The following is a 14390-nucleotide window of genomic DNA, read 5'->3' as shown; positions in this document are numbered from 1 at the left end:
AGAAAGAAAGAAAAAGATAACCAGATAGTCTTGGGAATTAAAATAGCAAAAAACAAACTTTCAGAAAATGCTATACTAGGATGATTTAGCAAATGGAACAAGATTGAAAATGTAATTGTGAACTGGAAGTCTGAATCAAGAATATCTCCCAGAATGCAACACAAAAAAAAAGAAGAGAAAAGGAGAGAAGAGAGGATAAAGAGAAGAGAGAAGAGAACAGAAAGAAGAGGAGAGGAGAGGGGAGGGGAGGAGAGGAGGGGAGTGGAGGGGAGGGGAGGGGAAGGGAGGGGAGTGGAGAGGAAAAGAGGGGAGGGAAGGGGAGGGGAAAGAAAGGAAATGGGAAAAGGAAAGAGAAAGAGAAAAAAGGAAAGAAGAAAAATAGAAAGTATGAAAAATTAGATCAGCTAATGTGAAATACTAAAGCGAGATCTAGGAGTTCCAATGACTGAGGAGCAGGAATTCCAAAAAGAGATAAGGAAAATAAAGGGAGAATATACTTGAAGAAACAAGAGCTGAGACTTTCTTATTTGAGAAAGACAGGAGTCCTCCACTAAGTGGGGAGTGGGGCTGGGTAAATTAAAGTCTGTTATATGCACATAATTTCCAAAGGAGCTAGGAATAATATGCCTCGGAAATGGAGACTATTCCTTTTTTAATTCTAAAATTAGATCTTCTGTCAAATAAACTTGTCAAGTATTTTTCTTTTTCTTTCTTTTCTGTTTTTAAAAGTCACTTACCTTCAACTGCAATGTGTGTTGTCCTCCAACGTCCTCACAACACAGACACATTTCTGGATCCCTGATTCCCAAATAAATAGGATTCCCTTTGCCTTGTTCAAGAGTCTCCGGGTACTTACATGTGATAAAAATGATAGTGACTATAAAGATAAAAGGGAAGACAGTGTAAATTTTCTGTTAAAGTCAGGAAAAGACTGATTTAGCAGGGTAGTGTATTCAGGTAGGCTGGAAGAGACCAGCTCATTCATTCACTCGTTCATTCATTCATTCATTCATTCATTCATTCATTCATCCTTCCATACCATGCACCAATCACTCCCTTCATAAATGGGGCAAACAATAAGTTAAGCAGACAGCAAACTCTTTCCTTGCGATTTTCACACCTGTGCTTGAATGCCTGGAAATGGGAAACTCCTACCACAAGCAGCCCTTCTGCCCCTTGGAGAGCTCTGTCCAATAGCAATATTTCCCTAATGTGATGTTGAAAACTACCTTTCTGTGTTATTCACCCATTCAAACCTTTTGGGATGCCTTGAAATCACACCAAACAAGTTATTTTTCTTCCATAGGGCAGACCAGCTGCTTCGGATCACTAAAAGCCTCCTCTACCCTCTCCAGTTTTTTGCAGACTTCTCCCTGACTTCTCTGCCCAGGCAGGTGTGAAATCCCTCCCTCCACGTGGGCCCCAGCTGTAAAACCACATATTAACAAAGGGCCTTGTCCATCCGGCAGCACCAATTCCAGGGGTGCAGCAACCACCAGATTACCACTCACCTTGATCCACATTGCCACTGCGTGGAACTGCCACAAGGCTCTGATTTTGAAGGATCCACACCTGGTGACTCAGATCAGAGATAATCCCAACCCGAGGTCTGTCCACTTCTGCCAAGGGGGGAAAGAGTGATGAAGAAATGTGATGATCAGGCTGCTTTACTCAACACCAGGTGAAAGATCATCTAAGCCAGGCCCTCAGTAAGCAAGGTCTAGGGTTTACACACCGAAACTGACAGTGCTCGTGACCATCACCCAGCTCTTCCCTCTAATAAAGCTATCAGCTCTGGTGAGAAGAGGCAACGGCTACCAAGGGCAGCAGCGGTTCGGGAGGGCAAACCATCACACCAGAGGGGACGACACATGCCCAGAGTACCTGAGCTACCCTCTTTTGTGCCCACCCTCTATTTGGCTCTGCTGAGGATGGAAGAAGTGACAGCAATGGTCTCATGGGAGGTGGACAGCACCAGGCAGTAGGGCCATGCACAGGGAGACACAGAGCACCAGGGCTTCCAGAAGAACAGCTGTGAGTGCAGGTGGCTCAAGCCTCTAGATCCCATCTCAAAAATACCATGTCGAACGTGTTCTGGAAGGACAAAGCTTTGTCGAGTGCCTATCATAGCGGGATTGTCTCAGCACCTGTGGGGACAGAGATAGAAGAGATGAGCCTCAGGTCATATTTCCTAGACCTTGCAGGACATTGAGTCCTCAGGTCCTTATCCTGAACACAGATCTAGAAGGCTTGTTCTGACAGAAGCTCTTGTCAGCAGATTGAACCAGCTCATGGGACAGAACTTCAAGACAGCCTCAGGCAAGAGAGATCAGGTAGAATTTTCCTCTGGTCAGAGATCCAGACAATGCTGGTATCTCCATAGAAGTTCTGAGGCCCAGGTGTGACATTTGGCCTTAAGCACCTTGAATCTCAAAGGCCCTTGATACCAGTGTCCCCTCCTCTGAGCAATCCCCTTAGCCTCTTTGACACCTGCCCAAGCCAGGGCAGCTCTGCTAAGTCCTAGAAGCTCCCCAGCAAGAAGTAGCTTTTGCCTCACAGGACAAGGCACAGATCCAGCCTGGCACAGTCCCATCATTTCCCTGGGCCTCAAAGTACAGTAAGAGAGGAAGCTCCAGAGGCAGAGGGCTTTCCAGCTATCAACTGCACCTGGCAAGGAAGAGAATTTATCAAATTCTCAGTCCAGAGACTGCATCACAACTCCAAAGCTTCCAAGAGCAGTGACAGGTCTGATTGCCTGGGGTATTTATCGAGTTTCTTTGGTGGGGCGTGACAACTGCATGACACAAATGAAAGCTATTTCCTTCCGCAGAGATCCTATGAGACTCGTATGAAGAAATCACAGAATCAGCACAAACATGACCTGTCTAGGCTCCCTGAGAAATAAATGCCAAGCCAAGCTCCACAAGATCAACCACAAGGAAACAGAAGTGATGACAGACCCTAGGTTTCTCAAAAAGGGGAGAAGAAGGGACTTCCCCAGAGTTCAATTCTCCTACCATGTCACCCTGGTGTCAGAACTAGGCATGCCAGACACCTTCCTGGCAGGAACCACATCTCCTGAGACAGCATAACTAGCCGTGTACTTCAAGCAAGATCCTGGGCTTTCCTGGCCCCCAACCAGCCCCAAAGTCACATCTGATTGAAGGGTCAGGCTGAAAAGCTCCCCTACCCTTCACTCTTGCAGCCTATCAGAGATGCATCTCCATCCCCTTGGGGAGACCAAGAAGAAACCTATAACTGGGAGAAGCCTGGTCCCAGATTCCACCAAGATACAGTAGACCCCAGAATCGTCTAAAGACAAAGGAAGTAGGCAGTGATTTCTCCAAAACCTGAGTCCCAGGGGCCAGCGCCATAGCAACAGTTAAGTATTTTGCATAGAAAGGCAAATCCTACGCCAACCACAGTTTGAATCCCAGCCCAGTGGCCAGAAAATCATGCCAAGCACATGTGCACGCATACCCAAAATCCTGATAGGATGGAGAAATAGATGGAAAAGGAGTGTGGCATGATCATGAACTAATGGTGATGTTCTCTCTCTCGCTCTCACTCTCACTTTTTCTGTCTTGCACATGCACCCACTGGCAATAAATAATAAGTAAACTGAGCCTCAGATCCAGCTTACTCCCCTCTGCCTAGTCAAAGAACTTCATTTCACCTCAGTCAGCACATCTTTTTGCTCAGGATACTCATCACAAAATAGCCATCTGAAAGTTCCTATCATCTGGTCCCCAAATCCCCTAGGCCTCTGTTTCCATTAGGATCCATCTGGAAAGCAGAACCCACACTGGGGCTGGTAAACTAAAGAAACTGAATGCAAGGAATTGATTATCATAAACTGGAAAGAGTAAAAACGGGTTGCTATGACACTATTCCAAATAGTATCAATTGCAGAAAGAAAAAAAAAGGAAGCAGAAGAACAAGACAGGTCAAAGAAGGGATCTTTCAGGGCTGAGGGCTACATCTTGGCCAGAGGGGAAAAAGAGACACAAGAGGATCTTCTGTTGAACTGATGCTCAGACTCTGAAGAGAAAGTGCATCAACTGTGAACGTGGAGGGGAGGAACCAGCCAGGAGATGCTCAGAGGGCCCAAGGGAACAACCCAGAGAGCTGCACTTTCATTGTCTCAAAAGCCTCTGGGAATAACTTGAGTTTTCCATGCTCAGATGAAGAATGCAAAAGCCACATGTGGTGATATGTATCATCTTTATCCTCTGCCTCTTATTCCATTTGGTCCTGACCCTTTATTACCTTCCTGGAGAATCTAGCCCTTCCTGGGATTCCCAGCATTCAGCATCCATCCCAAAACCCAGTTTAAACTATAATGTGCATGAGAGGCAGAGAAATTTGAGAAAGTAGGGGTAATGGTGACAAAGGGAAGAACGGAACCATCAGGAGTCATTACTAAAGAGCAGAAAGTTGTTCTTTTGGCCAGAACCACCATATTCCAGAAATTAACCAATGACGAACACAAACGGAAAGAAGAGCAGCACCCAATATATGTTCTTTAGGCCTTTTAAAAAACATGGAGTTGTTCCTTTGGCAATATATATGCGAATTTACAAGAAAGGTGATATTGTAGACATCAAGGGAATGGGTACTGTTCAAAAAGGAATGCCCCACAAATGTTACCATGGCAAAACTGGAAGAGTCTACAGTGTTACCCAACATGTTGTTGGCATTGTTGTGAACAAACAAGTTAAGGGCAAGATTCTTGCCAAGAGAATTAATGTGTGTACTGAGCATATTAACCATTCTAAGAGTAGAGATAGCTTCCTAAAACATGTGAAGGAAAATGACCAGAAAAAGAAGGAAGCCAAAGAGAAAGGGACCTGGGTTCAACTAAAGCACCAGCCTGCTCCACCCAGAGAAGCACACTTTGTGAGAACCAATGGAAAGGAGTCTGAGCTAAAGGAACCTATCCCCTATGAATTCATGGCGTGATGGGTGTTAAAAATAAACTAATCTATGATCTATAAAAAAAAAGCAGAAAGTTTATCTACTGAGAAACTTTACTCCAAAAGTGGAAAAGATGAATTATTATGAGTATATGAAATCCTAGCTGTGTCTGAGGAGACTATCAGTACTGATACTGACTATAAACAATAAAGATTACTTTTACATTTTGCTATGTAAAAAAAATACAGTTGCCAGATTCTATTAATGTTTTATTTTCATGTAGGACAATCAGAATGATGAATATTATTAAGAGCCTTGAACTGGATTCCAGTAAGTACTCATATAACCACATTTCCTAGATATGGATATTATTTTAAGAGAACTGTCAGTCTAGTTTTCAATTTAAAGCTCTTAAGATACCACCACCTGCATTTGTTTGCTAGTAAATCTTGCTAGCTTGCTATTTAATAAGCTCGTGGCCCCATTAAGTTGAGGGAACATCAATGGAAATCAGGTAAGGTGAGAGAGTGTCATCATTCATTACTTCTGGAATCTGTGTATAGATGCCCAATCCTTACAATACCTTATTCAGGTAACTATACTGGCAATGATAACTAGTAAAGCAAAGGGGTCATGGAGCAGTAAAAGTTATCCAACCCTCATACTTACACCTACACAGAGTCAAGTAGTACAAGAATTAGATTCTACAACTCCCAACTCTAAATCCAGCCTCTCTAGGGGTGCTCACCATTTCTCTTGGGGTTCCAAAGAGGGCCAAGCCCACTGTAGCTTAGTCAAGGGCTACCAATTATCACGGCTGGAAGTATGGCCTGGGATTGTCACTGGAAAAGAATGGCACTGATCTTGCTTGAACTGATGGAGGAACCAGGTGTTTACCATGAACCACGGAGGCCAGCATGGGGCCATCTGTACTCTAGAAGACTTGGGAAATGCCAAGGAAAGACCTGGGGTAGTCTGTGAGCCATTTCCCAGCACAGATGTAATGGTGTGCTTGAATATGCACAAAGACCTCTGCTCCTCCAAAAAGTTTAAGTTCATTGTCTAAGACTTGCTTCTTGTGAGCTGATTCTTCACATCTTCCTGGAGCAAGTCTCTAAGAAACTCTAGACTTTAGGATGTGGGAAAACATGCTATTTAACAGCATCTTCTCCCTCATGGGCAAACAAAAGATGAATCAACAAAAATGACCCAAGAGCTACATGGGGTAGCCAAAATGAGGCATTAAGAGTTAAGACAAAGAACCAAATCATACAAGACCATCATGAAGGTTTATTTCTCTAAATGCAAAGCAGCTATTTATCAAAATATACACGATGTGCAACAACAGTGACCGCAACCAAAGCTAAAGCAATCAAATTCCTTACTTGGACAGCCCATAGGGTAACACTTAAGGAAGGATTGCAGGCTAACTGCCAAAAGTTTTAATTTCCTAGACAAAAAGGCAAGTGATAGAGAACCTTCAGTCTTTTCCCAATGGGTCACATCATGTAAAATGCAAATGCCATGAAAGAAAAGATGATAAACTGAATGCTGTCCAAATTTTAGAATTTCATACACAATGCACCATGAAAGAAAATTCAAAATACAAGCTACTCAGAAGAAAACATTTAATAAACAAATAATTACTGTCCCAAGTTTTTAAATAGTTCCAACTAATCAATAGGAAAAAATGTCAATAATCCTATAGAAAAATCATAAATGGGTGTTTCACTGAGTAAAAATGCACATGTCCAATAAGTATGTAATTATAGTTAACCACATTAGTAATTACCAAAATGCAAATCAAATTAATAGTGAGGTTCTGTTTCCACCCAACAGGAAGGTACAAATTAAAACTATGGTAGGCAATGATGTGACAAAACAGATCCACTCATCACATAGGTGGATGTGTGAATTGATACAACCTTTTCCGGAAAGAAAGTTTACAGACACTATTAGAAACTTAAATATGGGAACCAGCAGTTAGCGTAATGGCTATGTCGCTAGATTCCCATGTAGTTGACCGCGGTCCGCGTCCCGGACCCGGTGGCTTAAAACTCATGCCAGCCGCATGTGCATGCGTGCCCTCCCAATGGGTCACATCATGTAAAATGCAAATGCCATGAAAGAAAAGATGATAAACTGAATGCTGTCCAAATTTTAGAATTTCATACACAATGCACCATGAAAGAAAATTCAAAATACAAGCTACTCAGAAGAAAACATTTAATAAACAAATAATTACTGTCCCAAGTTTTTAAATAGTTCCAACTAATCAATAGGAAAAAATGTCAATAATCCTATAGAAAAATCATAAATGGGTGTTTCACTGAGTAAAAATGCACATGTCCAATAAGTATGTAATTATAGTTAACCACATTAGTAATTACCAAAATGCAAATCAAATTAATAGTGAGGTTCTGTTTCCACCCAACAGGAAGGTACAAATTAAAACTATGGTAGGCAATGATGTGACAAAACAGATCCACTCATCACATAGGTGGATGTGTGAATTGATACAACCTTTTCCGGAAAGAAAGTTTACAGACACTATTAGCAACTTAAATATGGGAACCAGCAGTTAGCGTAATGGCTATGTCGCTAGATTCCCATGTAGTTGACCGCGGTCCGCGTCCCGGACCCGGTGGCTTAAAACTCATGCCAGCCGCATGTGCATGCGTGCCCAAGATCCTGAGAGGAGAATGGAGGAGAAGGGATTGCGGCGTGGCCATTCCTCCTGGGGGGTGATTTCTCGCTTTCTGTCTCTATGTCTCTCTCTCTCTGGCAAGCGCACGTGCTCTATAGTGAAAATCTCTCCAAAAAAAAAAAAGAGAAACTTAAATACAGTGTAATCTTTACCCAATAGTTCTACTTGTAAGAACCTATCAGTTAAATTACTTTCAGCCTCAAAGCATGAAACATCTACAACAATAAAAATATTTGCTGAATCACTCCATTGAAAGTTCAGAAGTATATGATCAGAGGTACTGATATGATAATTCTATGATTTCAGTGAGTACCAGCATATGTTTTTAAAATTCTCTTTGGCCTTAAGTTTAATTCACAGCTTAAGGCCAGGTCTCTCCAATGCTATAAACTAGCTATCTGATGGTCAGAACTCTGTGCTTAGTCATTTATGTAAAATAATAATAATCTCTCTCCCCCTACTATGAAATTCTGTTGAGTCTGTTTGGGCCAATGTGGGAGCCAAATCAGGATTCTAACAAGAATTTGACACACACAAATTTGGCAATTGGAGGTAAATTTAGTAATGGAGCTACTTAGGAAGATGTGGGCAGAGTACAGGGAAATCACAAGGCATAATGCAGAAGCCCAGACTATGAACATTGGGGTACACCTCTTACCAAATAAAGCCTGAAGGGACAACAGGATGAAATGGATACCAGAATCCAAAAAGAAAGAGAGAGCTTTGTGGATAGGGCCACTTAACAGGAGCTGTGATCTTCATCAAGAAAAATGCGGGACCAGCAGTTAGCGTAATGGCTATGTCGCTGGACTCCCATGTAGTTGACCGTGGTTTGCATCCCAGACCCGTTGGCTTAGAACACACTGGGCACATGTGCGTGCGTGCTTAAAACACACTGGGCACATGTGCATGCGTGTCCAAGATCCCGAGAGGAGAATGGAGGAGAAAGGATTGTGGTGTGGCCATCCCCCCGGGGGGAGATTTCTCACTTTCTTCCTCTCTGTCTCTGTCTGGCGAGCGCATGCGCCCTATAGCAAAAACCTCTCCAAAAAAAAACCAAAAACGCCCACCTATTTTGATCCTATAAGGAAGGAACCAGGGAATAAATAACTTGACCTTATTTTCTTCAAACCCTCTAGTTTCCTTCCAGTTCTTTCCACTGGCAAAACTCAGAAGCCAGAGGGCAAGGAAACCCATAGATATAGGACAGTTTTCTGAGACAGAGAGCCTGGGGAAGAGATCTAGAGTGCTTTTAAAGGGTAACTGTAAGTGACCCAGCCCAGTCTTTATACCTTCCCTGACCCTGATTACTTCATCTTAGTTTATTACATCATTCTCACAGGATTCCACTGGAATGACCCATTGCCTCACTATTCAAAGTGTGGCTGCTGTGTTTGCAATGCAGACTCCCAGGCCTCATCAAGACGTACTGAATCAGAATCTGCATGTGTTTTTAGCAACGTGCCTAGGTGATTCACACATGGAGGTTTGAGAACCACTGCTCTAGAGCACATTTCATCACAAAGACCAGTCTAGGCCTTGTCCTTGGGGCCCATATTTTTCCTCCATAGTTGAGAAATGTGTGTTCTCTATCACACGTGAAACAGAAAAGACATGAGCTTCTGAATCATCGCAAGTTAGGTCAATGTGATCAGACTCCCATCTGGAATTTCTTTTAAGCCACCTCTAGAGTTGTTCATATAAGGTACTTAGAGGAAAAAAGGAGACAGAAATGGAGGAGAAGGAATTGCAGCATAACCATTCCACATAGGGGGTGATTTCTCATTCTCTCTCTCTCTCTCTCTCTCTCTTTCTCTCTGGTGAATGCACACACCCTCTGGCATATAAAGTAAACAAATACATAAATGAGCTTCTATCAGGAAGTACACATAAATTCTATCAAAATACAGTAATCAAATTTCAGTGCTATTCAAGTGCATGCATGCCCAAAATCCCAAGAGGAATTGGAGATGAAGGGATTGTGGCATGGCCATCCTCCCGGGAGTGACTTCTTGCTTTCTGTCTCTCTGTCTCTCTCTGTCTCTCTGGTGAGTGCACGCTCCCTATAGCAAAAATATCTCTCAAATAATTCAGTGCTATTGAATTATTCTACAGCATAAGAAAAGAAACTGCTATGTTCTTATTATGAAATGTAAAATTTAATGTCAAAAACTGATATATCACACATAAAAAAGACAAGAAATAAGCCTCACTTAAAAAATACACATCATGTCCCGAGTGAGATTTATTTCATAAATGCATAGAGTCCAGTATTATAATAGAACTAGAAATATAATTTATCATATTAACATAAGTGTTTCTTTCTGGTAGGCCAGACTTTTCCCTTTTTCTAGTCCCTTCACCCTTACTGATGCAGAAAACATCCTGAACACATGAGGCATGATGTTAGGTTGTCCATTTTAACCTTTCCATATTTTTTATATGTGCACTAACTGCTATGAACTTCCCTCTTAGGACTCCTTTTGCTGTGTGCCATAGATTATGGAAACTCATGTACTCATTATCATTGTTTTCAACGAATCTTTTTATTTCAGTCTTAATTTCTTCGGTAGCTGAGAAGTCATTCAGGAGTAGATTGTTTAGTTTCCAAGTGCTTGTGTATTTTTGAGGATATTTTCTGAAATTAATATCAAGTTTAATTCCATCATGGTCTGAGAAATTTCTATTTCTTTTCATCTGTTTAGGCTTGTTTTGTGCCCTTTCATGGGGTCAATCTTCAAAAAGGTTCCATGTGAGGGTGAGAAAGATTTATATTTTGTGGTTGTTGCATGGAAGAATCTGTAGATATCTCCCAAGTCAATTTGATTTATGGTATCGTTTAGATCCTTTGCTTATTTTTTGACTAGATGATCTGTCCAAAGGAGATAGTGGGGTACTGAAATCCCAAAAAATTATTGTGTTGCAGTCTATCACTTCTTTTAGATCTAGCGGTCTTTCTTCACATCTTTAGGTGCTCCTGGGTAGGGCACATAGATATTTATAAGTGCTATATCTTCTTGAAGAATTAGCCCATTTACTACTATATAATTCCCTCCTTTGTCTCTTCTTACAGTTTTTGTCTTAAAGTCTATCGCGGCTGAAATCAGTATCAAGCCCGAAATCAAAGGATCAGGAAACTGGATTCCCCATCCACAGGAAAGGGAACCGAAGGCAAGGGTGGAGTGAGAAGGAAGCCTCATGGTCAAATAACCCAGTCTTCTCATCCATAAACTCTTTCATACACACACTCTCACTCAGGCAGACTACTTAAACACACTAGGAATCACCAGAAGTCGCCTAATATGCTCATAGACTCTGGTAATTTATGCAAACACAAAATGAGAACGTAGGTAGACTCAAGCTATTTCAAACCTGAGAATCAGATCATTTTGGACATACCTATACAGTTGTGTGTGCATTCACTAGAATTCCACTCCAGAGGAATTGAAAAGCCTTGTAAGGAAGAAATTGTTCTAAGGGAAGACAAAACAAAGCTTGGTAAATTTAACTAAGCCACAATAGCTTAACTGTCTAATGGGAGGAGGGATTAAGAGTACAATATGAGTCTGGCTCAGATCTGTCTCCTGGAGCAGCTCCCACAGGACTGCCTTCTGACCATGGCTCAAGTTCTGGACCCACTGGCTTGAAAATTATGCCAAGTACATGTGCATGAGTGCCCAAAATTCCAAAATAATGAAGGAGAAGGGATTGCAGCATGTCCATCCTCCTGGGGGATGATCTCGATCTCTCTCTCTCTCTCTCTCCTCTCTCTCTCCCCAGAGAGCACATCGACCTTATGGCAAAAATGTAAAAAAATAAAATAAAATAAAATAAAAATAAAAAGGTAGTAAAAGTCAAAGGTTAGAATTTAGACTTCCAGCGAAGACAAAATACAAGACTTAAATGTACCATCGCACATTAAACAACTTAGGAATCTGAGAAAATGTATTAGACAATGGGTGTGATAGCAAGTAGCACAGGAAGAGAGGATCATGAGGTGGTCCTACAATTTCCTCAACTTACTGCCTGGCCTCAGCATAAAGACGGAGAACCTACCTAGAAGCCGCTGTCTACCACAGTTGAGGAAATGGGGTAGAAATTTTGGGAACGCAAGGTTTTTGGAATATGAGACACTAGCAGAGAGGAGATAACAACAGTGACAGCCAGTTTTGCAGACAGAATGCTCTAGATATCAGCAGAGGATCTCCTTCCAGTTGTTAGCTGAGCACTGATCAGTAGAAACGCATGAGGAAACCACTCAAGACATGGAAAAGAGAATGGAAATGATGCCCAAAGCTCACCCGAGGCCAGGAATAGTTTGTGTTGCCACCAGTCAGAGTGGGACAGTCACATAATGCATACGTGGCAGAAGTTTCAGTAGGTTATTTCCTCGTGTAATGAGTTCAAATGGGCCTAAATCAAAGGCTGCTCTGGATCTGCCTAACAAAGCTTAAGGAAAATCTTAAAAGAATGAAACTATATCTAGTAACAGCACTATCTCAAAACAAAGCCTGAGAATATTTAAAGAAATGTAAAATACCAAACCAAACCCAAGAATATTAAATTCATAATGGCTGGCATGCATTGAAAATTTACCAGGTGGGACCAGCAGATGGCGTAATGGTTACATCACTGAACTAACATGTAGTCAGTCGCAGTTAAAGTCACAGACCCAGAACACTCTTTCATACACACACTCTCACTCAGGCAGACTACTTAAACACACTAGGAATCACCAGAAGTCGCCTAATATGCTCATAGACTCTGGTAATTTATGCAAACACAAAATGAGAACGTAGGTAGACTCAAGCTATTTCAAACCTGAGAATCAGATCATTTTGGACATACCTATACAGTTGTGTGTGCATTCACTAGAATTCCACTCCAGAGGAATTGAAAAGCCTTGTAAGGAAGAAATTATTCTAAGGGAAGACAAAACAAAGCTTGGTAAATTTAACTAAGCCACAATAGCTTAACTGTCTAATGGGAGGAGGGATTAAGAGTACAATATGAGTCTGGCTCAGATCTGTCTCCTGGAGCAGCTCCCACAGGACTGCCTTCTGACCACGGCTCAAGTTCTGGACCCACTGGCTTGAAAATTATGCCAAGTACATGTGCATGAGTGCCCAAAATTCCAAAATAATGAAGGAGAAGGGATTGCAGCATGTCCATCCTCCTGGGGGATGATCTCGATCTCTCTCTCTCTCTCTCTCCTCTCTCTCTCCCCAGAGAGCACATCGACCTTATGGCAAAAATGTAAAAAAATAAAATAAAATAAAATAAAAATAAAAAGGTAGTAAAAGTCAAAGGTTAGAATTTAGACTTCCAGCGAAGACAAAATACAAGACTTAAATGTACCATCGCACATTAAACAACTTAGGAATCTGAGAAAATGTATTAGACAATGGGTGTGATAGCAAGTAGCACAGGAAGAGAGGATCATGAGGTGGTCCTACAATTTCCTCAACTTACTGCCTGGCCTCAGCATAAAGACGGAGAACCTACCTAGAAGCCGCTGTCTACCACAGTTGAGGAAATGGGGTAGAAATTTTGGGAACGCAAGGTTTTTGGAATATGAGACACTAGCAGAGAGGAGATAACAACAGTGACAGCCAGTTTTGCAGACAGAATGCTCTAGATATCAGCAGAGGATCTCCTTCCAGTTGTTAGCTGAGCACTGATCAGTAGAAACGCATGAGGAAACCACTCAAGACATGGAAAAGAGAATGGAAATGATGCCCAAAGCTCACCCGAGGCCAGGAATAGTTTGTGTTGCCACCAGTCAGAGTGGGACAGTCACATAATGCATACGTGGCAGAAGTTTCAGTAGGTTATTTCCTCGTGTAATGAGTTCAAATGGGCCTAAATCAAAGGCTGCTCTGGATCTGCCTAACAAAGCTTAAGGAAAATCTTAAAAGAATGAAACTATATCTAGTAACAGCACTATCTCAAAACAAAGCCTGAGAATATTTAAAGAAATGTAAAATACCAAACCAAACCCAAGAATATTAAATTCATAATGGCTGGCATGCATTGAAAATTTACCAGGTGGGACCAGCAGATGGCGTAATGGTTACATCACTGAACTAACATGTAGTCAGTCGCAGTTAAAGTCACAGACCCAGAAGCTTAAAACTCAAGCTGGGCATATGTGTGTGCGTGCCCAAAATCCGGAGAGGAGAATGGAGAAGGGACTGTGGTGCAGCCATCCTTCCTGCAGGGTGATTTCTCGCTGTCTCTCTGTCTCTCTGGTGAGCGCACACCTGCTGTAGCAAAAAATCTCTCTAAAAATAAATGAATAATATATTTTTTAAAATTTACCAGGTACGGGGCCAGCAGGTCGCATGGTGGTTAAGTCATTGGATTCCCACGTGGTTTACTGTGGCTCAAGACCTGAATCTGGTGGCTTGCTTTCTCACTTTCCTTCTCTCTCTCTCTTTCTCTCTCTCTTTCTCTCTCTCTCTCTCTCTCTCTCTCTCTCTCTTTCTCACATGCTGTATAGCAAAATTTAAAAATAATAATAATGATACATAACTTTAAAAAAAATGTCCCCAGTTCCTTTTGGCCGGAACCACCATCTTCCAGTAATTAACCAAAATGACGAACACAAAGGGAAAGAAGAGAGGCACCCGATATATGTTCTCTAGGCCTTTTAGAAAACATGGAGTTGTTCCTGTGGTGACATATATGCAAATCTACAAGAAAGGTGATATTGTAGACATTAAGGGAATGGGTACTGTTCAAAAAGGAATGCCCCACAAATGTT

General features: G+C 41.8%; 1 protein-coding gene across 3 annotated transcripts in view; it reads right to left on the bottom strand.

Moving 5' to 3' along the window:
* Positions 1–14390, bottom strand: part of IL36G (interleukin 36 gamma) — a 20886-nt gene that overhangs the window by 5885 nt on the left and 611 nt on the right. For 2 of the 3 annotated variants that reach the window (XM_027775000.1, XM_014590959.2), the window contains exons 1-4: positions 2668–2742; positions 2080–2147; positions 1512–1619; positions 738–877 (exon numbers count right to left, since the gene is read on the bottom strand). In XM_027775000.1, coding sequence (XP_027630801.1) covers positions 738–877; positions 1512–1619; positions 2080–2128 — 297 coding nt within the window. In that variant the 5' untranslated portion in view covers positions 2129–2147; positions 2668–2742. Of the gene's footprint in view, positions 1–737; positions 878–1511; positions 1620–2079; positions 2148–2667; positions 2743–14390 lie in introns of those variants that run through there. The other variant, XM_006156659.2, reaches the window with a different exon arrangement.

This window comes from Tupaia chinensis, unplaced genomic scaffold, assembly GCF_000334495.1.
Source record: "Tupaia chinensis unplaced genomic scaffold, TupChi_1.0 Scaffold000511_1, whole genome shotgun sequence".
In the NCBI taxonomy this organism is placed as follows: Eukaryota; Metazoa; Chordata; class Mammalia; order Scandentia; family Tupaiidae; genus Tupaia; species Tupaia belangeri.
The sequence above is the reverse complement of the archived record's forward strand: the minus strand, read 5'-3'. Positions and strand labels throughout refer to the sequence as shown.